General features: G+C 68.7%; 1 protein-coding gene across 10 annotated transcripts in view; it reads left to right on the top strand.

Moving 5' to 3' along the window:
• Window positions 1-22,695, top strand: part of NCOR2 (nuclear receptor corepressor 2) — a 151,634-nt gene that overhangs the window by 62,982 nt on the left and 65,957 nt on the right. For 8 of the 10 annotated variants that reach the window (XM_036014359.1, XM_036014360.1, XM_036014361.1 and 5 more), the window contains exons 8-14: window positions 3,465-3,521; window positions 7,852-7,904; window positions 12,336-12,402; window positions 15,565-15,737; window positions 16,521-16,614; window positions 18,951-19,129; window positions 22,022-22,076. In XM_036014359.1, coding sequence (XP_035870252.1) covers window positions 3,465-3,521; window positions 7,852-7,904; window positions 12,336-12,402; window positions 15,565-15,737; window positions 16,521-16,614; window positions 18,951-19,129; window positions 22,022-22,076 — 678 coding nt within the window. The remainder of the gene's footprint in view (window positions 1-3,464; window positions 3,522-7,851; window positions 7,905-12,335; window positions 12,403-15,564; window positions 15,738-16,520; window positions 16,615-18,950; window positions 19,130-22,021; window positions 22,077-22,695) is intronic. The other 2 variants (XM_036014365.1, XM_036014367.1) reach the window with 1 other exon arrangement.

Below are 22,695 nucleotides of genomic sequence, written 5' to 3' on the forward strand. Positions count from 1 at the left end.
GCGCTCGAGTGAACCTGCGAGAAGCGGCCCGCTGAGGGGTGAGGGGGTGCTGGGGTGGGTGCCTGTGCGCCCCGGACGGCCGTGCTGCCCGCCATCCAGGGCCCGCCTCCCCTCCCTTCGGAGACGGACGTTCAGAGGGAAGGGACAACGTGCACGTCCCTCTGTTCCTCATGGAGCACCCTTGCAGAAGTCCTGGGGGGTTGGGCGCCCTGCCCATTTTGCAGATGGGGAGACTGAGGCTCGGACAGCGGAGTCACTTGCTGAGGGCTGGCTGCAGCAGAGCCGACCCCACAGGGGTGGCCCCTGAGGGACTGGGGTGCCGGAGGAGCCCTGCCCTCCTGGGGAGGGATCTGGTAGGCAGGACATCCCACTGCCCCAGCACGGGGGCTTTGGGGGAGGGGGAAGGAATGCCCAGGGAGATGGGGAGGGGAGGGTGCTGGTCCAGGGCTGCGGGCCCAGTGTTTGACCCGTCCCCCCAGCCGCACCACAGAGTCTTGACTGGCTTGCTTTTTTATAAGATGTTTATTTACTTATTTTTAGAGACAGGGGAAGGGAGGGAGAGAGACATCAATATGTGGTTGCCTCTTGTGCACCTCCTACTGGGGACCTGGCCCACAACCCAGGCACGTGCCCTGACTGGGAATCGAACCGGTGACACTTTGGTTCGCAGCCCGGCACTCAGCCCACAGAACCCCACCGGCCAGGGCGAGCCTCAGCTTTCTGTGTGGAAATGGGGCTGATGCCAGAACCTCCCACACGGTGGGTCCGGGCCAGGGCCTGGCACGTGCAGGGCCCGCCCGGCGAGAGCCACAGCCTCGTCACTGCTGTTCGCAGAGGCAGCAGCAGCAGCAGCTGCCGGCTCTCACGTAGCACCTACTGCACGCCAGCTCCTGATTTCTGAGTCCTATAAGGGTCGGCAACTTTAATTTTCATATCGGCCCCGTGAGGGTGCCGTTGGTACCCCGTTTTACAGATGAGGAAGCAGAGGCTGTGGGGTGAAGGGACATGCTCAGGGCCACGAGGTCAGTGAGCGAACATGGACCCTGGCTGCTGGCCGTGGACCCTCGCTCTCGGCCTCCACGCGCTGTCTCCCCGGCACATGGCGTCGGTGGGCTGTCTTTCCGGGGAAAGGGTCGGGGCACCACCTTTTGGAAAGGGAGCTGCTTCTCACGCGGCCCCCGGGTGGCTCAGGGCTTGGGGGGGGGGCCTGTGGGGGAGACAGGGAACTGTCACAGCAGGTGGGTGATGGGGAGGTGCCCGGGCGCCCTTGGTGGGGGCGGGGCAGGACGGGGTTCCCCCTGGCTGCCGTCTGGAGGGGCCACGGACCCTGCCCCCAGGCGCCCGTATACCTGAGATAGTGAGGGTGTGTTGGAGGGTGGGACCCACTGCACCTCGAGGGACACAGGTCTCTGGAGCCCCCGGCACGTGCCCTGGACCCAGATCCGAGACGGGGGCCCCTCTGGATGCTCCGTCAGTCTACAGTGATCCCCCCGAGTCTGGCGGCATCCCCGTGTCCAGCTGCTGCTGACCCCCGCAGCACCTCACAAGTGCACGCAGCCTTCTGTTCATCCCTCCCAGCCCAGCTTGTGGGTCCCTCCTGTCCCCCGTCCAGAGGAGGCACTTGCGTGGGAAGCCCGCCCCTACCCCCCACGTGGCACACGCCCCCCGTCTCCTGAGCGCACTGGCCCTCCCTCCCGGCTCTGGACCAGCTGCCCCCGAGGCTGGGTCTCACGCCGCCCGCCCTCGAGCCTCACGCAGACTGGGAGCTCCGGGAGGGTTTGCGGCACTGCCCCGCTCCCTCCCCACCCCGCCCTGGGCCTCCCCTTGTCCCCGGGGTGCGTCTGTGGTGACGGTTACAGTGGCCTCTGCCCCCCTGTCCGAGGGCTGCCGCTTCCCTGGAGAGGACCCAGCCCTTGTCTTCTTCTTCTCCTGGAACCTGGAGACCAGAGGGACGTCCTCCTCATGCCGTCTTCCTGGGCCTCAGTTTCGTCGTCTACGAAGTGGGGCTGCGTCTCCTGCGAGCCTCACATGGTGTTTATGCGGGATTTCAGTATCAGGGTCGTGTGAGGTGTGCTCCGAGCTTGGCTCGTGGAGGAGCTCACTAAGGTGGCGGTCATCGCCGCCACCGTCTGCCCCTGGACCTGCGGCCCCGGCCGCACTTGGGCCTGCAGGCCTTGGGGTTCGGCTCGGCACGTGGGGGCCGAGAGCGTGGTGCTGGTCCTGGGTGGGATGGGCCCAGGGCTCTAGGAGGAGTGAGTTCTAGGTGCCAGCTGGAGCCCACCTACATGCTGACATGTCGCCTGGGGCTACAGAGGGGCGTGGGGCTGGCCCCTGCACCCCTCCCTCCTCCCTGCCTGACACGGGGGCCTGCACCTTGGACTCTGTCGTCAGCCGCATGCCCCCGGGTGCTGGGTCCCCCTCTTTGAGTGGGTCTGGATTTGGGGCTCATCGGGGGGTGGTTCAGTTGGATGACAGTGACTTGCTTCACCTGGCGCCCCCTGCCCAGGCCAAACTCACTGAGTCAGGAGCCCAGCGTTTCCTGGGTCACGGGAGAGGCTGAGGCCCCCCATGTGCACGCCGTGGCCTCCCCACTTTCCGTCGCACACCGTGGCCCAGACCCTGCGAAGACCCCATACAGAAGCCCCTTCGGAGGCCCCGGTCTGCCCCGTCCCCCAGCTGGCCCGGCCGCCCCCGGGCCTCCCCAGGCGTCCCTGGTGGTCCCAGGACGGGGCCGGCGGGGCCTGGCAGAGGCACAATGTCCGCCTTCACGGCCAGGCCCCGAGGTCCAGCCTGCTGAACGTGCGGCCACTGGGGCCTTTCTGCCACATGTGCCTGTTTTCCTAATAAGTCCTGGGTTGTACGGGAGGAGGGGGCGGGGAGGCCCCGGGGCGGCCCAGGCACGGTCACGTGACTGTGAAACACAAGAATCCTGGAAAGGCTATCTCCGATCTCGGAGTATCTCCATCCCCCCCGCCCCCGGTCCCCCCCCATCCGCCCCCCCGCCCCGCACGCTGGCAGCACCCGCGCAGAGGTAACAGTAGACACCCAGCCAGCCTCCGGGGTGCAGGAAGGCACCTCCGTTGGCAGCGTGGGCCGGCTGGCGGGGAGCTGGGCCCCCCTACGGGGCCAGGGCAGTGGGCCTGCGGGCCCAGGGGGTGGGCATCACCCGAGAACACGGTGCGTCTGTTAGAAGCGAAACTTGGCGAGCTTGCCAGGGATGCTGCGGGGAGGCTGGGGGGGGGGGCAGCTCTGTGTGTGAGTGGGTTTCCAGCCGGAGGAGGGCGTGCGGGGGGCCTGGCCTCCCCCCCTCCCCTCACGGGCTGTGGATGGGCGTGCTGGGCTGGGCAGCTGCCTGCCATTCCCGGAGGCCTCTATTTATAACCTGTTCTCTGTGTGTGAGTGAGTGTGTGAGTGTGAGTGTGTGAGCGTGTGTTTAATTCCTCCTCTTCTCCGTCATCCTGCAGAAGAAGGCTGAAGCTGCACACCGGATTCTGGAAGGCCTGGGGCCCCAGGTGGAGCTGGTGAGCCAGGGGACAGGGCGGGAGCCCGGGAGGGGGCGGCCGGGGCCGTGGGCAGGCGGGCGGCAGGAGGGTGTGGGGGGAGGAAGCCCTGTGTTGCCCGGTGCTGCCCTGTCCCCGGCGGAGGCAGGAAGCGCACCCTGTGATAAGAGGGCCTGGCAGATAGCCGGTGGGTGGGCCGGGCCGCCAGGGGCGGTGGCAGGGCCCTGGTGCTCCTGCCAGACTCCTGAGGCTGCCGCCCAGGCCTCAGGGAGACTGACGCATCGTGGCCCAGCCCGTTCGGTCCGGCTCGGCGTGGAGGGCCCATGCTCTTGGCCACGTGACCTGAGTTCAGCTCCTAGGTCTGCCCCTCTGTGGCTGTGTGACCCTGAGCCAGTGTCCTAACTCCTCTGTGCCCCCCTCCCCTCCCCCGTTGCGCGAACACCATGGCGACGTGCATCCCCGTGGGGTGTCATGGTGACTGACCGCGACGGTTCACAAGGCCCCAGGCACGGTGCCTGGCGGGCAGGGGTGCGCCAGTTGCCGCATCAGGGCTGTCAGTGCCCTTTCCCTGACGGGAAGGCGCCAGGCGTCGGTGCGGAGCTGCATGGCGGCGTGTGGGGGCGCTGCCGGCAGGCTGGTGTGTGCGGTGGCGGCCCCCACGTCCTCGGCGGCTCTGGAGTGGGCTCGGGCGTGCCCACTGGGGACAAGGACGGCCTGACTCACTGAGGGCCTCAGTTTGAACTCGGCTGCCGGTTTTGCCGCGTGGCCTCGGGAAAGGGCCTCGTCTCCTCGTCCGTGAAATGGGGAGTTGGGGTCTTTCTGAGGTTCGGTGCCACGACCCGGGGTGCAGGGCAGGGGCTGCTTGCCGTCTGCCGGGGACCGGGGGGAGCCGCAGGCGCCCAGGCCGGGCCGAGATCTCCGGGCCGTCTCCCACGGCCTCTTCTGGTCAGTAAGAAGGCAGCTTCGTGAAGCAGGGAGTCCCCGGCCGTACAATCCCCCCATTGAGAGCGCACGGCTCCGCGGTCTCATCCCAGCCGCAGGCGTGCGTGCCCGTGTCCGAGGTCACGTGCAGAGCGCTCTCCATCCGGGTCGGGACTCTGTGCCCCCGACTGCCCCCTCTGTGCCTCCCGGTGCCCCCGCCCACCAGCTATCGCCCTCCTCACTGTGTCCGTGGACGCCGTCTGTCCATGGAGCCCCGTGCCGTGTGTCCTCCTGGCATGTGCCCGGACCGCTGGGCCACGTCATGGTAACTGTGCGCGGCCCCCTGCGGGTTGCCAGGCTGCTTCTAGCCCCACCTGTGGGCTGCTTCCTGCCTCGGTTTCCCTTTCCTACTAGCGGGACGGCAGGACTAGAGGTGGTGCCCAACTGTCCCCAGACCCGGGGGCTGTTCCTGTCCCCCTTCCCGTCCCGTGTAGTCCTGGGCCCCCCAAGAGGGGGTGTGGACGGAGGCTGCTGTGTCTGGGGCCAGAGGAGTGCCCTGGGGGGCGGGCCAGTGTCCCTGGGGGGCGGGCGGGGGCCTGCTGGGCTCAGGATCTGAGCGGTCCTTCCCCGGTCACCCCCTGCGTGGGGTCCCGAGGCAGAGCCTCCCTGCAGCTGGCGGCCCCCGAGGCTGCGGTCTGGGGCCGTGTCTCCGTTCCCGAGGCGCTGCATGTCTGCACGCCGCCGGCTCCGGAGCCTTCGCTGCCCGAGAGGAGGCTCACGGGGACAAAGTGCCTGCCGTGTGTCGGGCCCCGTGGGAGTGTCATTGTCCCTTTTGTAGAGGAGGCACAGAGAGGGCAGTGCGTTGCCCAGGGCCACACAGCAGGAGATGAGGGCTGGTGTGCTGAGCCCATGGGGCGTGGCCCGCTCCTTCTGCACGGGTCCGACCGCTGTGTGGTCACCGAGAGGCTCAGGTGGCCAAAGCTGTTCTCCAGGCAGAGGCAGGTCTGAGGGGCACCCTCTGTGGGGACCACTTGGTGGGGCCCCGGGCTGCACCACCGGGAATCCAGCTCCCTGCAGGTCTCCCAGCTGCACCCAGGGGCGCTTAGCCCAGGTTGCGGCCTCTCGGCCTCCAGAACTGGGGTGTGCACTGGGGGACCTCTTGCGTGATGTCTGGGCCTGGGAGAAACCCTCGAGGGGCAAGGCCCCTCCCTCCTTTTGGCTCCCTGGGGCCTGGCCGGGCGGGCCTGGAGGCGGGGCCGTGTGCGGTCAACACCCCGCGCTGCCGTGAGTCACCGGTTTCCTTCCTGTTCGGAGGTGTTATTTTAGGAATGCGGTGTCACCACGGGGTTGAGGGCGAGCGCTGACACTTCGCTTCCTAGCAGCTCTGTCCACCTGGGGTTGCTGGCTCTCTCGGCCCCCCCGGCCCCCCCCCCCGCCACTGCCCGGCCGCAGTCAGGCCCGAACGGGGCCCCTCCTCGTCCCCGAGGCCCAGCTTTTCCTCTCGGGTGACAGCAGCGTCTCTCGTCCCCGCGTAGGGCTTCACCGCCCTGTGTGTCTGCTGTCACACCCACCCTGCCCCTGGCCCTCTCCCTCTGTCCTCCGACTGTTTGGCTGTGCCCCCATTTTTCGAGGAGGAGATGGGGGCGTGGAGAGGGTGAGACCCAGGGCCCAGCCAGGAGGGCTGGACTGCCCTGGTGTCCCGGAGCAAGGGCGGGACAGGGGTGGGGTTATTCCCACAGGGTTATCCCCTCGGGGTGCTGGGTCCCCGGCAGGGGGTCCGACAGTGGGGGGCGGGGGAATGCTGCGCCCCAGCGGCTGCTGTGGCCGGGAGGGCCTCGGTGGCCTCGTTGTCACCACACAGGGACTTGCCTCCTGGGATAGATGAGACCCTGCCTGGCCTTGGGCGGACCCCTCTGTGGGTGGTTTGCAGAGGCTTCGGGAAGACCCCTGCCTTGGGCCCTGCAGCTTGGGGGCAAGGTGGGGCCTGGGGGCCGTCACCCCCCACTGGTGTCTGCCTGGGGTTTGTGGGTGTCGGGCAGCATGTCCGCCCCGCCCCCAGTGGGAAGCTCTGCTGCAGAGTGGGTGTGCCCCCCCCCCCCCCACCGTCCTGCCCGAGGCTAGGGCTCCAGGTGCTTGTCCTTCCCGTCCTGCTTGATCCCCCCACACGCTGTGCCCGGTTCTCCTGCCATAGTCGCCCGTGGCCGCCCCCGAGGTCCCTGCTGCACGCATGGGCCCCAGTGAGAGACGGGAGGGGCGGGGGCGAGCCGGGCTCCTCGGGCCGGCTGGTCTACCAGCCTCAGGCAAGCACGTCTCCCTGTCAGGGGTGCATTCCCCGCGTGTAACGTGGGGGCGAGACCTGCGTCCATCAGCTGCGGCTGCTGCTGCGCAGCAAAATGCAGTGGCCCGGGACAAGCGCCGGCGGCCGTTTGCTGTGAGGGTAGACCCACTTGAGGGTCTCCCGAGGGTCTCCCACTTGAGGGGAGCCCTGGGTGTTTCCGCCCAGCGCTGGGTGGCGAGCTTGCAGGCCTTGCCTCATTTCAGCTGCGCAGCAAACCCTCAGGGTGGAGCCCTCTTTGTAGGTGAAAACCGGGGGCACAGATGGCTTAAGTGGCTCCCCCAGAGACACATGGCCAGGGAGTGTTAAGGCCAGGCCGTGACCCCAGGCTGCGCCGCAAGGCCCTGACTGTGTGGCCCCGGGCACGCCTTCTTCGGTGCTGTATAGTCCTCCCGACATGGCGTCCTGGTCTCATTCCCCCTTCTGGTGGTGGGTGCTTTACTTGTTGGCGTGTCCCTGTGGGGAGCACCGCTGTCTGGGCATTCTGTCGTCCCTCTCACGGGGGGATGCGGGGTCCAGCGTCCCCGGGGCTTCCGCAGGAGGGCGGGGGGCTGTGGGCAGGCGCCCCTTCGCTCTTTAAGGTGGGCCTCGGCACTGCTCTCCCAGGCTTGTCACCCGAACGCGCCTGCGGGAGCCGTGTGCCCGCCTCCCCGTCTCCCCGCGCCCTCGCCAGCACCTGGCCTGTCTTTTGTCGCTCAGATGGGCCCCGGGGCCGCTCACGTGGCTGCATGCTGCGCGGCCGGGCAGTTCTTCCCATCTGAGACCACTGCTGGTCTCGGCCCTCCTGGGACGGCTGTGCTGGTCTCTGGCACTCGGGCCAGCCCTGCCCCGTGCGTGCCCTGCGGAGGAGCCGCGGCGGCCTCGCCGGGGAGTCACGGTCCCCCAGCTGTGCCCAGAGGGCGACAGCCTGTTCCCGGCTGGGGCCGTGGGCTGGGTCCCCATGTTCCATTTTGTTCCTGTGGGTGGCTGGCTCTCACACTGGAGGATGGGCCGCTCCCAGGCATCGGGGCCTCCGGCACGGCGGCTGCTGGGTCTGTGGTAGGGCTGCAGCCGGCCTGGCCCGCCACTCACAGGTGCCCTCTCTCTCCCCTGCAGCCACTGTACAACCAGCCCTCCGACACCAGGCAGTACCATGAGAACATCAAAATGTGAGTAGGTGCGGGCCGCTGCAGAGGCTTGGGGGGTGGGGCAGGCTCTCAGGTCTCGGGAGCCTGGGCACAGGAGATGGGGCAGGGTGGCGGTGTGGACCAGAGTTCTGGGCCAGGCAGAGCCCAGCTGGGGTCAGAGCCAGCCTGGGCTGGGAGGGGGCGCCAGGGAGGGGCCCTGTGGAGCTTCGGGAAACAGGCCTCAGGTGGGGAGGGAGGGCGGGTGGGCGAGGATGCTGCACACGCACAGCCCCAGAGATGAGGAGGGGGGTCGAGAGTCCTCACCCTGTGAGCGCAGTAGTGCCTCGAGCTCAGGGTGACGGGGTGGCCCCAGGGGGCGCGGGGGCCTGAGGTCTGGGCCCCGGCCTCAGCCTGTGCGGGAGCGTCCTGCGGGCTGTGGCGCAGCCGCCCGGCGCAGAGCAGCAGGGCACTCCCCGGGCCCGGAGGCCGTGCAGGCAGGCGGCTGAAGTCCCGGTGATGCTGGGGCCCTCCCCGGAGGGACGCTGCGGGCGGAAGTGTGTCAGCCATGTGCCACGCGCACTCGGGGGGCTGGGCTGGCGTGGCGGGGCTGGTGGCTTCGCGTCTTCCAGCTGGGCACGAGGCGCGGTGGCTCTGGCTGGGTGGGGGGGGGGGCTTTTTTGTGGGCGCACAAGGGGGAGCCCAGCACCATCGGCTGAGGAAGGGGTTGTCCTTTGTGTTGTTGCCCTGGCGCCCAGAAGGTCCAAGGGTGCAGGCAGCTCTTGCCTCTTGGGGACACTTGGCCGGGAGCGCTCTGGGGGTTAGGATGGAGGCGCATTGGGGTCGTAGTCTTTGGGCTGTTCAAGGCTCTGTGTTGGGAGAGGGTGCAGGCTGTTTTGTGCAACTTTGAAGGACAGTGTTCAGCGGGTCCAGGGGGCAGTGTAGCCTGTCTGCTTGTCTGGGCGCTCCTGGGGTGGAGTTGCAGTGTGCATGTGCAGTAGTGAGCCCCCCGTCCCTGGGGGCATGCACATCTCCTGATGCTGTCCGTGTGTCTGTGGAGGCTGGACTCCTGGTGGGGTTTATTCTGGGAAGTGGCGTGGCTGGGTTTTTGTTTTTGAAAGCCCCTGCTGGCGGTGGTTGCAGGGAGAAAGGCCTGGGGGTGGTGAGACCTCGGCCAAGGTCACTGCAGCCCCTGGACAAGCGGTGGTGGTGAGGAAGCCAGTGGAGCCTACCCAGTGGGAACTGTGGGGGCGCAGCGGTGTGGGGGATCAGGACAGCGTGGTCCTGTGGATACCAAGGTCAGGCAGGGGTCTGGGCAGCTCTGGGCGCGGACGGTGAAGCCACTTCCCGAGACGGACGCTGACAGTGCAGGGGCAGGTTCAGGGCCCTTCGCTCCCTCAGCTCCTCGGGGGCCCCCCCACCCCCGTGCGGCGGGAAGGGCACAGCGCCCGTCTCCCGGCTGCTCTGGGCAGGCCAGTCAGCGTCCTGTGCTTCCCATCTCCTTCCTCGGCCTGCAGACACCCAGGCTCGCTCCCCACCCGCCCACTCTGCCCACACACGCCTGCCGAGCACCTGCCGTGCGCGGCTGCGTCCTGGGCCGGGGGAGACAGCCGGGGGCGCGGCCCGGCGTCCTGTGGCGCAGGCCGGTGGGTCACACACACGCCGGTGAGGCGGCGGCAGGCGGAACAGTGAGAGAATCGGGCTGGGGCGGTGCAGGGCTCGCCCTCGCGTCCCCCATCCCCTCCCCCGCCCCCGCCCCCGCCGGGCCCCCTCCCCCCTGCTGCTGTAATCGCTGCCAGCTGGGAGCTGCCCCGTCCCTTTAATTCCTCCGTGTCTGCGTGCCGGTGTCTGCGTGCCGGGCCGCAGGGCTGAAGCTAATTTCACGCCTGGCTTCCCGCGGCACCGGCAGTTTCGGACGTGTTGGAGTCACCTGGACCGCCTCTGCCGCTCTACCTGCGGGAGGAGGTGGGGGGGCCGCCCGCACCCCACGGTGAGGAGCAGGGGGGCGGGCAGGGGCGGCCCTGAGCGGCAGGAGTGGGTGCTGTGTCGGGGGAGGTGCCCCTCGGCAGGACCGGCCCGAAGGGGGCTCTGCAGAAGGTGCTGCTGTTGTGAAAACCACGTGTGACCCGGCGGGCAGCGTGCGGGGGGACATCCACCGACTGCTCCCGTGGGCCGTGTGGCCCCGCCCTGGCCTGGCAACGGGGCCCAGGCCCCTCTGGTCCCAGTTTCTTCCCCCTTCTGCCTGGGGTGGGGGCTGGGCCGCCTGGGGCCGCCGGCCCAGGGGCTGCACACTCTGGAAGGTCTCTCGGGGCCCAGGTCCCTGTTGTTGGGCCGTGTGGTCCTGCTCTGGGGGTTCAGAGGTGCCGGGTACCTCCCCCTGGGTCTGCGGGCCGGGCACTGCCCCCTCTAGCCCAGGGGCCCTGGCATGTCCCTGCACTCTGCCCATTAGAGTGTCAGGCTCCTTGGAGCATCCGCCTCACGCAGGGAAAGTGCTTCGGACCGTCAGCCTCCCCGTGGGACAGGCTCCTCCCAGGGCGTCACCTGACTGCCTGCCTCCGACCCTTCCCCAGCAGCCCCGGACGGACACGCTGCCTCCCCCCTCCAAATCCACTGTCACTCCTACCGAGCCCGGAACCTCTGCGTCCCCCAGGCCTAGGCGCAGATGCTCCTGCCTCCAGGAAGCCTCCCCTGATTGCCCCAGGCTTCGCTTTCCCAGAACCACACGGGTCCCAGGGCTGGCCGCACCTGGGGCCTGGCCAGCGCCTCCTCGAACATCCTTGGGGTCTCCGTTTCCTCGCTGCTCCCTCCTGGTTCACGTCTCCCCTCCCGACTCCGGGTCAGAGGTCGAGGCCCAGGGCGCCCCGGAGGCTGGGCTGTCTCACACACGCCTGCAGCCACGCCTCGCACCCCGTCGGGGGCCGCCCCCGGGCACCCCCACTGCTGCTGGGGCGGCCGCCCTCCCTCCGGAGCCCCTGACAGGCTGTCCCGTGGCTTCCAGCGTCACCGGACAGATCTCCGTAGGGGAGCTCTGTGTGCAGTGGGCTGTTCGCGTCTCCGACATCAACACGCTTCTTGGTGCCAAATAAACACGCAAGTGTTTGCCGGATGGACGCTGCATAAGGGGACACCCCGAGCCCGCCGTCTCGGGGTGCTGTCCCTCGTGCTGGCCTCACTGCGGGAAGAAAGGCAGCGTGGAGGGCTGGGGGCTCTGGCGGGTGAACGGCAGGCTCTTCGCCCCTTTAAAGGGGCCCCCGGCCTCGGTTCCCAGTCTGTGGCCGGAGGGAGTGCGGCCAGACCCCCTGGCGTTTCCCGAGAAGCTTTAAGTGGGGCGTTGGACACCGCAGCCTCTGGTTCTCCTTGCTGCCAGGGCGTGGGGGTGTTCGGAAAGCACCGCAGTCCAAACACCGGGCTCTGGCCCCGGCGGGTGGGCTGCGCCCATCTGCCACCTGTGGCCCCTGGGGGCAACGGCAAGCAGGTGCCTCCGGGTGCCAGGCCTGGTGCCCGCCTCAGCGGGGGACGAGGGCGGTCCAGGGAGACTTGGGCCGCTGCACCACGCCCTTGGCGCACACGGGGCTCGCAGCCCTGGCTCTGCTGCTCGTTAAGGACCATGGTGTGCGGGGTTGGTGGCCCGGGGCTGTGGGGCTGACACCACAGACCGGGTGGCTGTGCACAGCAGTGCCGTGTTCTCTCGGTGCTGGAGCCGGAGGTCGGAAACCGGGGTGCCACCTGGGGCCGGGGAGGCTCTCGGGGAGGCTCCTGTGCCGCCTCTCCTGGTTCCCAGAGTTCGCCCGGCGTCCTCGAGTTCTGTGCGGGGAAACTGAGGCAGGGAGACGGCCTCTGAGGTCTGCTCAGAGTCTCCTCTGGTGGCACGTGGGCCTCCACCCTGGTGCCGGACCCCGCTGGGCCGGGGGGCTGGAGACTGGGCGGCCCCGCCAATTCCATGGCCGTGGGTGTGGCGTTTCCGAGTCGGGGGAGCGGGGAGGGAGGGGGCTCGGGGCCCGGCTGGGGTCTGCGGAGGCTGCAGAGAGGGGCCGCTGCCCACGTGGGCCCGTGGCCTTTCCCTTCTCATCGGGACCCTTCCCGTCCGAGTTGGGGACGTGAGGCCAGGTGGTGGGGACACTGGGTTCCGCCCGGAGGTCTGGGTGGGTGGGACGGGCCCAGGGGTGCCTCCTGGCCTGGGGCGGAAGCCTGGTGGCCGGCCCTGAGTGTGGCCGGCCTGGCAGCGGGCCTCCTGAGGCCCTGGTGGCTGTTGGGAGTCCCCGTGTCTGGATGATCCCAGGCCTTTTGAGTGCCGTGAGGTGGGTGTGGGGGGAGCTTCCCTCATGCATCAGCGCTGGGAGAGGAGAGACCCGGGCAGCTGGCAGCTTGCTCTGGGGCCGCCGTGGGCCACGTCGGGGCTGGCGCTCAGACCCAGGGTGGGGGGGCCGGGCACCTGGGCCTGGGTGACCGAGGTGCCCCCGCTGCCCTCCCGTGCAGAAACCAGGCGATGCGGAAGAAGCTGATCCTGTACTTCAAGAGGAGGAACCACGCGCGGAAACAATGGGTGAGTCGCCCCTCGGACCCCCTACCCCCAGCGTCTCGTCGGGGCCACCTCCCCGGGTCCCCGCAGCTCTGCCGCCGTCTCCGCCCCAAGTGTCCAGGCTGCGAAGGAACGCCGGGGACAGAAGCCGCCTCAGGGAAGTGGGTGGCTCCGGGCTCGGCCGCCCCAAGGAGGCCTCGGTGTGGCCAGGGCCCGGGGTTCTCTCTCTTGCCCAGCCCGGACGGGGAAGAGCGGAGCACTGGTGGGCAGGCTGGCTGGCTCCTCGTCGTTGAGGGCACACTGTGCGTGCTCTCGGCGGAAGGAGAGGGGCTCGTGGTCGGAGTCGGGGGCCTGGGGTGGACCATGAGCTGGGCGATGGTAGGGAGCTCCCTCCCTCAGAAACGGGCCCGGCCCGGCAGGCAGTGGCCACATCCGAGGGATGGGCGCCAGCTCCTGTGCCCGCCGGGAGAGCGTAGCTGGGGTGTGAGGTGGTTGTTTCCTCCTGGGGCGGGGCAGGCCGAGTGACGGGGGGGCCATTACCTGCTGGTGTTCTTTCAGCTCTGAGGGGAGGAAGGGCTGGGCTTAGATGGTAAAAAAAAAAAAAAAAAAAAGTTTGTGTAGCTGGAAAGGCTTCCTGGGTGGAGTTCAGGAGAGGTTTGATCCGGCTTCACCTTTATTCCCATGCAGTATTTTTTCCCCCTCAACTCTGTATGTCGGTACGTTGACAAACCAGCTTTCCTGGGGACCTGGATTCCTAGGAGCAGGTTTGCGCCTTCGGACATAGGAGGCGCTTCTGGCCCAGACGCTGGGCGGGTGGGAAGCCGGATGGGCAGCACTTGGGACCCCCACGGCCCTGCGGGGTGTGAAGCGGCTGGCTTCCCAGCGCTTCGTTTCTCAAGACGATGACCGGGGGCAGCCGGTAGGGTGGATAGGGCTTGTGAAAGAGGGTGTCCGGTCCTACTCGTTAAGTGTTTCCCGAGGACCCACTGCGGGCCTGGCGAGGGGCCGAGCGGTGCTGGGCCTGGGAGGAGGAGGCAGAGGGGCAACGCGGGGTGGGGACCTCGGTGACAAAGAACAAGCCGCGTGAGGACCTGGAGGTTGGGTGTGAGGGCAGAGGCCCCGAGGCAGGAGCCGCAGGGGGAGCACGGGGCAGAGCAAAGGGGGGGTGCGGGGGCAGGGGTGCTGGCACAAAAACCTGGGAGTCGGATCACTGCTCGGGCAGAACGCTTGCGTCTTGTTCTAAGCACAGCGGGACGCTTGGCTCACTTGCTGCGTGAGGCCTTAGCGAAGAACGCAGAGGCTTTGCGACGGGGCCCTCGGTCCTCCAGGGCCGTTTCCCAGGGTGCAGTGCGCCCACGGTGCGCCCGTGTGTCCTGCCTGGGGGTGGCGTCCGGGGTTCACTGGGGGGAAGAGGGGCTGGTTGACATTTTAAAAGGGTACCCCAGCTGCTGGGGATGGAGTTGGGGTGGGTGTGCTGTTCTTAAGAAATCTCAAATAGCTCCTCGGGGGCCCCTGAGTGGGTGGAGGGGGAATCGGCTTCTTCAGGGAACTTACACGCATGACCCATGGGCGTGAGCAGTGGTGGGGGGACGGCCTGAGGGATTGGGGGTGCTAGATGGAGGGGGCAGAGGGGGAGAGATCGGGACAACTGAGGTAACATAACCCATAACGTTTAATTTTTTAAAAAGGGGGAAATAAAGGCAGAAGCACTGGAGACTTCCCAGAAGTCTCTGGTGTCTTTGCGGAGCCCGTCCCGAGAGAGGCCCTCGTGAGCGGAGCCCTGAACCGCAGAGGCGGCAGCGGGAGCGGGGGGGGGGGGGGTCTGGAAGGCCCTGGCTCTCGACCTCACGTTTTACCTCGTGAGCCAAAGGCCCTGACTGCCTTGTCCTCTCGAGCCCCGGGTGGGGGCTTGGCCCAGACGCCCCCAGACCTGGGTCTGCGCGTCCCCACCCGGCGCCCGCCTGGCTGCTGCAGCCGGAGCGGCAGGCAGGGCGGGTAGACGAGCCCCCTCCTTGTCCCCGGCTCGCGTTGCTGGACACGTGGGGGCGGGGCGGAACCTCACGCTCAGGACAGTGAGGGGCGGGGCTGGACTCTCGCGGGCTCCGTGCGGCCCGGGCAGAGACACTGGTCCCAGGTGGCCATCCTCCCTGTCCCCTGGCGTGAGGCTGCCTTCCCTGGTTTGGGGGCGCCTTCTAGGCACCCCCTGTGCATTGCTCCCTAAGTGCACGGCCGCCTGGAGCTGCACCTGGCAGGGCAGGAGGGGTCCCAGCCGGGACAAGTCATTTGACTTCAGGCCTCAGTTTCCTCTCCCGTTGGTGGAGGAAACTGAGTTTCCTCGCCCGCCATGCCGGGCTGCAGGGTGGGCGGTTGCTCAGGGTGACCCCCAGCACACAGATGGCGCTCTACCCTGGCAGCTGCCAGCCGGTCCTGAATGCGGGGTGGCAGGGGACCCCCATAGCCAAAACCATCTTGGAAGAGAGTGACCACGTTGGAGGTCTCACTTCCCCATTGCAAACGTGAAGAAGCTACAGTCCTCAAAACGGTGGTTCTGGCGTCAGGACCCACGGGGGGAGGAATGGGCTGGAATGGGGGGGCGGCCAGAGGCCAGCCCGTTCAGTGACGGAGGGCGGTCTCTTTGGCATTCGGCGCTGGGGCAACTGGACATTCATGCACCAAAGGGTGGGGCCGGACCCCCACCCCCAGAACTAACACGGCGTTAGCTCACGGCGCACCAGAGGGCAGCATTCCGAGGAAAACCCCACGGGGTGGGCCTGCGCGACCTTGGGTTTGGCGGCGGGGCCCTGCGTGTGACACAAAGCACGAGCCATGGAAGGAGACGGGGCGGGCTTTTCCGGAAGACGAGGCCTGGCTAGGGGGCGGCCAGGTGGGGGGCCGGTCCCCAGGGAGGGAGGCGGCCGTGCCCTTGGGGAAGCCCCTGGGTTTTCTTCAAGGACCCGGGTTTGCCCAGGCCTCACATGACCACGTGTGTATGTCCGTGTGACCGTGTGTGTGGGCATGTCCGTGTGACCACGAGTGTGTGTGACCCTTTGTGCCTGTGCGTGTGTCCGTGACCATGTGTGCGTGTCTTTGACCGTGTGTGCATGTCCGTGTGGCCGCGCAGCAGGGGAGCGGGGCGGCAGGGCAGCCGCGTGCGGGCCCTCAGCAGCGCCCCCTGCCGCGGCCCAGGAGCAGAAGTTCTGCCAGCGCTATGACCAGCTCATGGAGGCCTGGGAGAAGAAGGTGGAGCGCATCGAGAGCAACCCGCGGCGGCGGGCCCGGGAGAGCAAGGTGCGCGAGTACTACGAGAAGCAGTTCCCCGAGATCCGCAAGCAGCGCGAGCTGCAGGAGCGCGTGCAGAGGTGAGCGGGCGCCTTCCTCGAGCTCCCCCGCACCCCAACCCCTGCCCGGGACTCGCCAGGGCCTGGGGCGGCTGCGGCCCGGCCAGCACAGGGCTCTGGCTGGTGTGGCGTGGACAGTGCAGCCGGGTCTCGAACCCATGGCCCCAGGCACCTGGGTGCCGCACTCAGGCCCCGCTTGTCTGTGATTCCCACCGGAAACTGGAGGCCATTCCCGTGAGCAAGGGCTCCTTCTGCCTTGTCCCAGGCTACCACCCACCAGCCCCGCCCCACCCTCGGGTGTGGCCTGCCGGGCTCTGTGGGGGGGCTGAGTGTGAGATCCCAGGGTGGGGGGGGCACGGGTCCAAGGGGAGGGGACCGCACAGCCTGGAAGCCAGGGGCAGGATGCTGGCGGTCACGGCTGCCAGGCAGACGGCGTGAGGGCCCGAGCAGCAGGGCCCGGCGCACAGCAGGGCCCGGCGACGTGTGGCTCCGGTCTCCGTTGTCCTTGCTGTTTTAGTTCACGTAGACAAGGTGACGGGCCCTGAGCAGTGACAACACGGGCTCTCCCGAGGCGTCTCAGGGGAGAAGGGGCCGAGCCCCTGCCGTGTCGGGGTTCTGGCATTCCCGGGTCAGGGCGGGGGCTCCGCGCCCTCCCCCCGGACCCCTGGGCTTGAGGCTGTCCCTGTGGGTGGGTGTGGGGGCCCCGGCCCCTCCCCACTGCCCACACGCCGCCGCTGGGGGAAGTTGTGGGCTCGGGCCTGCGCCGCCGGGGGCTGGTCCTGAGTGTGTCCCTTTGGCTCTCAGCAGGGTGGGCCAGCGGGGCGGCGGGCTCTCCATGTCGGCCGCACGCAGCGAGCACGAGGTGTCCGAGATCATTGACGGCCTCTCGGAGCAGGAGGTGAGTCCGCGGTCTGGACCCCGGGCCGCCCTGGGTGGCGGGGAGCCAGGGCTCGTTACCCCAGCGTGGGCAGAACTGGCCGGGGTGGGGAGGCACCCGGGCCCAGAGGGTGAGCAGGGCTGCGGAGGAGGGCACGCCGGGCAGGACGTGGCTCCGTTGCGATGCCACAGGGAGGAAGCCAGGGAGTCAGTCCCCTGGCGTCTTGGCCCTCCCACCCCCACCTCCCTTCAGTGCCTTCCACTGGCTGAGGCAGGGGGCGGGGGCAGGGGGCCTGGGCGCTGGGCGTCCAGTTCGGCTGCTTGCTGCCTGGAGCTGGGACAGGGAGAAGCCCCTGCACCGCTGTCCACCTGGCGGGGACCTCCTGTCAGGCCTCCCCACCCTGCCAGCCCGAGCTCAGCCTCCGTGTCCTCGGGGGCCTCCCTGAGGGGCACCTGGATACCCAGAGTTTGGCCTGGGGGACCCTGGCTGTGGCCGCCAGAGCCCAGAGACGGCCCCGAAGCAGAGAGGGGAGGAGGCACTTGCTCCTGGGGACGGGCTGGCGTCGGCCTGGCCCCTCCTGGGTCTCTCGGGTCCAGTGTGCGATGTGCCGGCCCCTCCTCCACGTCCGGTCCCCAGTGTCACCGCGAGGGCGCCTCCAAGGAGGAGGGGGTGAGGTCTTCCTCCTGGGGCCCGCTGTCCTGGTGGGGCGTGTTGTTGCCCCGGCTCCACGCAGTGGCCAGAGGCCGTTGGCACTGAGACCGGCTGAGATGGAGTAAAACTGAACCCAGCCCCTCAGCCACGGCAGACGCATTCCAGAGCGCAGGGAGGCCTCGGGCATCGGTGGCTCCCACGTGGGACGAGCAGCTGGACCACCGGGCCAGCCGCTGCCACTCCGGCCCCGACGGCTCCATGGGGCAGCCGAGAGCCCTGGGGACGGGGTGTCCGGCTTAAGTCCTCGGCCCCCACCCCCGTGAGGTTCTGACTTAGCCCACCTCAGGCGGAGCCTGGGAACCTGCGTTTTAACTGTGCCATTCTGATCGGGGGATCCTCGGGCTGGGAGATGGGGCTTCCTTCGGAAGCGTGGCTGCACCCGTTCCAGATGCTGTCGGTGCACAAAAAGCAGAACTCCGGGTGCCCCCGCCCACAGCCGCACTGATGCCACGGCCACCAGCCTGTCCCACAGCCGTGTGGGCGGCCTGGTCTGCCCCAGAGCCAGAGGGGGAGGCCCTCCCCTGTGTGTGCCCTGCCTGCTCAGGGCCCGGGGCATCTGGGCTGACCCAGTGTCCCCAGGCGCTGGCCACGTGAGAACATATCTGCTGGCGTCCCCAGGGGTTATGGACGGAGCCTCGTCCAGAGGGTCGGAAAGGGACCAGGGTGGAAAGTTCCCCCAGCAGCCCAGGCCCACCTGAGGGTCCCTGGGCAGGAAGAGGGAGCGACCCCTCCTCCAGGGGGCTGTCAGTAGCCAGGGCGCAGCTCTGTGGGGAAGGGCCGGGCAGCAGCCCTGGAGGGCAAAGCCAAGGGTCCTGCGGGTGCCTGGTGCCACGGCTATGGTCCCCCAGCACTCTTCCTGGGGCAGCTGGTGGGGTGAGGCTGGGGAGGCTCAGGCCTCTGTGGGAGCCCTTCTTCCCGCTGGGTCAGGACTGACCCCCGCCTCCCCGAACACTGAGCAGAGAGGTCGGGTGTGGGGGGCTGAGCAGGGGGTCCTTTGAGCTAGCTGACCGTGGGCCGGCTGGGCCCTTGCCTGCCTTCGGAGGTGGGTACTGAAGGGCCGGACATGGGCAGCTGCAGGGGTCTCTGGAGTGGAGCGCAGCTGAGTGGCAGCTCAGGGCCTCTCGTGGCTGTCCGGATGCATTGTGGGTGACTCCCACCGCACACCCGTCCCAGGTGGGCTCCTGGGAGGACCCGACGCCGGGGCTGGGCTGGGCGTCTGGGGAGCCCGTGGTTCGGCAGCACGCCCTCAGCCCCCCACCCCGTGTGCCCTCTGAACCTGGACGGCCAGGCCACACCGACTATCTTCCCGCGGTGTTTTATGGCCCCGCGTTTCCCGCGGAAGATTCACGGCCCCCCTCTTGGCAGACCAGGCGGCCGGCCGCCGCTGCTGCTGCTCTCTGCGCCTGATTTACGGCGCTGCCCACTGTGAACCTGCCCGGGCTGCCTTTAAATCCCCTGCCCCCCGAGGGTGGGCTTGTTGTGTATTCGCTCGCTGCCCGCCCTCTCTCTGGTTTCGCCTGCTCTCACTCTCGCTCACGGCGCCGGCTCCCCGGCGCATCCCCCCCCACCCCCCGTGCATCCCGCGCCTGGGTGTGGGGCGCGCTCCCCCTGACCGCCGGGCCCTCCGCCTCCCCGCCCCCCTCCAGAACCTGGAGAAGCAGATGCGCCAGCTGGCCGTGATCCCGCCGATGCTGTACGACGCCGACCAGCAGCGCATCAAGTTCATCAACATGAACGGGCTCATGGACGACCCCATGAAGGTGTACAAGGACCGGCAGGTCACGAACATGTGGAGCGAGCAGGAGAAGGAAACCTTCCGCGAGAAGTGAGTCCCGGCTCCGGGCCGCCTCTCGCCCCGCCCCCCGCCCGAGCCGCGACCCTGACCGTGACCCCACGCTGGGTGGCGGAGAGCAGCGGGAATCGATGACCCCAGCTCTGGGGGCCAGAGGTCCAAGGTCAAGGTGTCCGCGCGGCTGGTGCCTTCCGGGAGCCCTCGGGAACACCGCCCTGTTCCGTCTCCGCCCCGCCTTCCGGAGGCTTCCGGCCGGCGGCTCTGTCAGTCCTCGGCTCGCAGCCGGGTCGCCCCTCCTCCGCCTTTGTCTTCACGCGTTTTTCCCCCTGTTCCCCGCGTCCCTGGTCTTCCCAGGAAAGCCCCACGTACGTCCGACCTGGTCTCCCCTCACTGCGCCTGTGGGGGTCTCGTTTCCAGACGCCGTCTCGTGCTGCAGGCAGGCAGACGTGGGTCTGGGGGCACCGCTCCACCGGGGCGCGGTGTAAAGAAAGGCAGCTTGAGCTGAGGCGGGGGGGGCTTCGGGGTGGGGCCGCCTCAGGCGGGGATATGCGGCTGGCCGAGGGTTTTTGGGTTTTCACTCTGCTCGAGCAGTGGCGGCCAGTGGTGGCCAGTGGTGGCCGGTGGAGCGCTCCGTCCCAGACGTCGTCTGGGTTTTGTGCGTTTTCCCTCCTTAGCGATCAGAACAGCAGTGCTGGGCCCGTCCGGTGACACGGGGCAGGAAACAGGCTCAGAGAGGTTAAGACGCTTACTGAAGGCCACACAGCTGGTGAAAGGTAGAGGCCAGATGGGCTCAGCCCAGGAGCAGGGAGGGGGCCCAGCTGGGCTCAGAGGCCTGCGGAGGAGGGGTGAGCCAGGGCACTGGGAGGGGGGGCTTTGGAAGCAGAGGCAGGAGCTGGATGCTGAGGAGGGGAGCCCGGGGCCTCTGGATGAAAAGCGGGATGACTGCGTTTAGGGAGATGGGTGGAAAACCCCCAGGACCAACAGGGCACTTCTTGGACCCCTCGAGGTAGGAGGGTGGGACATAGAGTCCCGGAGGGACAGACGGACACGGTCTCCGTGCACCGCCAGGAGGTGTGTGGGAGACCGGCTTTGCCTGCCTGGCCGCTGGCCTCCACCTCCGCCTGCCCCTCTGGAGGAGGCCTCGTCCATGGGAGCGTGTCTTCCAGACCTGGGCCCGGGTCTGGGGCAGCCTCCGCCCTTCCCAGGGCCAGGGGCCGGCCAGGTTGGCCGTGCAGGAGGGGCACCTGCCAGCGGTCCTGGGTCAGCAGTGCCCCGCAGGAAGTGGCTCTGTGGGGTCAGTCCCCTGTGGCGCGTCTGGGGTTTAAGCTCAGACACAGAAGCCCAAGTCCCCGGTGGCTCCTGCCAGGTCCTCACAGTCAGAGACCACTGCCCCCCCACCCCCGTCGGATCAGGTCCCGAGTGAGGTGCTCCACGCTTTTAAGCCAGTGAAGTGACTACGGAACGGTCAAGGATGCTGAGAATTACTGTTGCGTTAGGTATTGAGATTCCCCCGGCGCGTTTTTAAATGTTTCTGCTGATTTATCTAAGAGAAGAGAGGCTCGGTTTTTCCGGGTGCTTGCCACGTTCCAGCTCTCCTGGAGACCCCTTGCTACTGTTCAGACTCAGGCGTGGCCGCTGGCAGTGCATAGACGGGGCCCCCGCTGGCAGCAACACGTCTGTCCCGGGCTGGGGTCCCGCCTGGGGTCTCCTTTCCAGCGGGATCGGTGGTGCTCGGGGCCCGTGAGGGTCACGTGTGGGGGGCGTGGCGCCCTGTCACGCCCCCTCCTGGAGCTTCAGGCTCCCTGTCCTTAAACTGGGTCAGCTGTCCGGCTGCTCCCCCTCACGGCCAGTTGCGTTGTCTGCGTTGCCGGCAGAGGGCGCAGGTGCCGACGGGAGGGAGGCGGACAGGTGGCCTAGGAATTTCCCTGCCGGACCCCGGGGCGCCTGTGCTTGGGGAAGCCCCCGAGGGGGAGGGACACTGCCTGGGGCAGGGGTGGGGGGCGGGGGAGCCGTCTGTCTGGAAGAGGGGGGCGCTCCAGCCTTGCAAGCCGCCCAAGGTGCCGGGAGCCCGGGCAGGGACGCCCGCCCTCAGTGACGGCCCGCTTCCTCCGGGAGGAGAGGAGAGGCCCTTCCGGATTCTCCAGGGTCTGGCTGGGGAGCAGGAGCAGGGGCGGGGTGGGCTGGCCACCTGCCCGGCCATCTGGAGGGTCAGGCACTGGCCCAGGCTCCCTCTGGGGGCCCCAGGGCCCCGGCCTGGCCAGCGACTCCACCCGGCATCCCTGGGGCCGGTGCAGCCCTGACCCACATCCCTGCCCCCGCCGCCCGCGGGTCCCGCGGCCCTGGCACCGCAGCCTGGTGGAGCGCTCTCCCTGCCGTTCTCCCCGTGCTGCAGGGAGCCAGTTGGTGGGGCGCCAGCCGGCTCCCGCCACCCCCTCTGGCTGCAGTCCTGTCCCTCCTTGCCGCCTCCTTGGCTGGCCTGCTCTGCCCCCCCTCCCCCCACCACCCCAGGGCGCTGAGCCTGGGCTCCCGCCGCCGGAGACCTGCCCTGTGGCCTCGCGGGCGGGGGCCGAGAGGCCAGCTTCCCAGGCCCAGCTGGAGACAGAAACAAAAGCAGATTTAGGAGGGGGAACCCCACCGAAGAGCTGCATGCCATGTCCTCATTTTTCCTGGAAGCCGCCTCCGGCAGGACAAACAAATATATTTTCAAAGGCACTAAAACCAGTGACTCACTCGGAGGAACGCCCTCTCTTAGCCCTTGGCCCGCCCGCCCGGCCCTCCCACACCCCCGTGGGCTTAATTGCTCCGAGTGGGGCGGCGCCCGCCCAGCCGGGCCGGCGGAGATGGCAGGCGCCCGGGAGCTCGGCGGCCGCCCAGCTGGGGAGCACCCCTCGGCCGGCGCTCAGGCCCACCCCTCTCCCCCCACAGGTTCATGCAGCACCCCAAGAACTTCGGCCTGATCGCATCTTTCCTGGAGAGGAAGGTGAGTCGCTGTGCGCCGGCCCCGCCGCCCCGCCCCGCGCGCCCTGCTGGCGTCCATGCTGTCTCCGCCTGCCAGGCCTCTGCTCGCGGCCTCCTGCTCTCTCGCTGCCGAGTCTGTCAGTCCTTCCCCCCTCCTCCCCTCTGGGGAGAAGCAGCCGCAGGCCCCGCCCCAGCCCCGAGGGCCCACGGAGGCGGGGCCGCACGCCGGGAAACCCCGGGAGAGCTGAGTGCAGGGCGTCTCCGCGCCTCCGCGGTGGCAGCCGGCGTCCTCGCGGACCGGGCCTGGGTTCTGGCGGCCCTGACGCCCTCGTTAAGGCTTTATGGGCCAGAGTGGCGTTCCTCCAGGGGCTGGACGCAGTGGCCTGTCTGGTCCCTCCGCTTCTCCCTGTGTGCTGGCTCTCGGACGCCTAGCCGGGCGTGCTGCCGGCCAGCAGCCCTGTCCTCGCCAGACGCACCTTCCCGTGGTGCTGGTGCGCGCTGGCCTCGAACCCCGCCTGGGCCCCAGACTGCCCGGAGCAGTGCCCTTTCTACTCCAGCCCCTCTCGGCAGGCGGACACAAGGCGTCTCTAGGGACAGTAAGGCCCCCTTTGGGTCCCCGAGGCTGGACAGGGCAGTTAGCG

The sequence above is a fragment of the Phyllostomus discolor genome, chromosome 13 (assembly GCF_004126475.2).
Source record: "Phyllostomus discolor isolate MPI-MPIP mPhyDis1 chromosome 13, mPhyDis1.pri.v3, whole genome shotgun sequence".
Taxonomy (NCBI): domain Eukaryota; kingdom Metazoa; phylum Chordata; class Mammalia; order Chiroptera; family Phyllostomidae; genus Phyllostomus; species Phyllostomus discolor.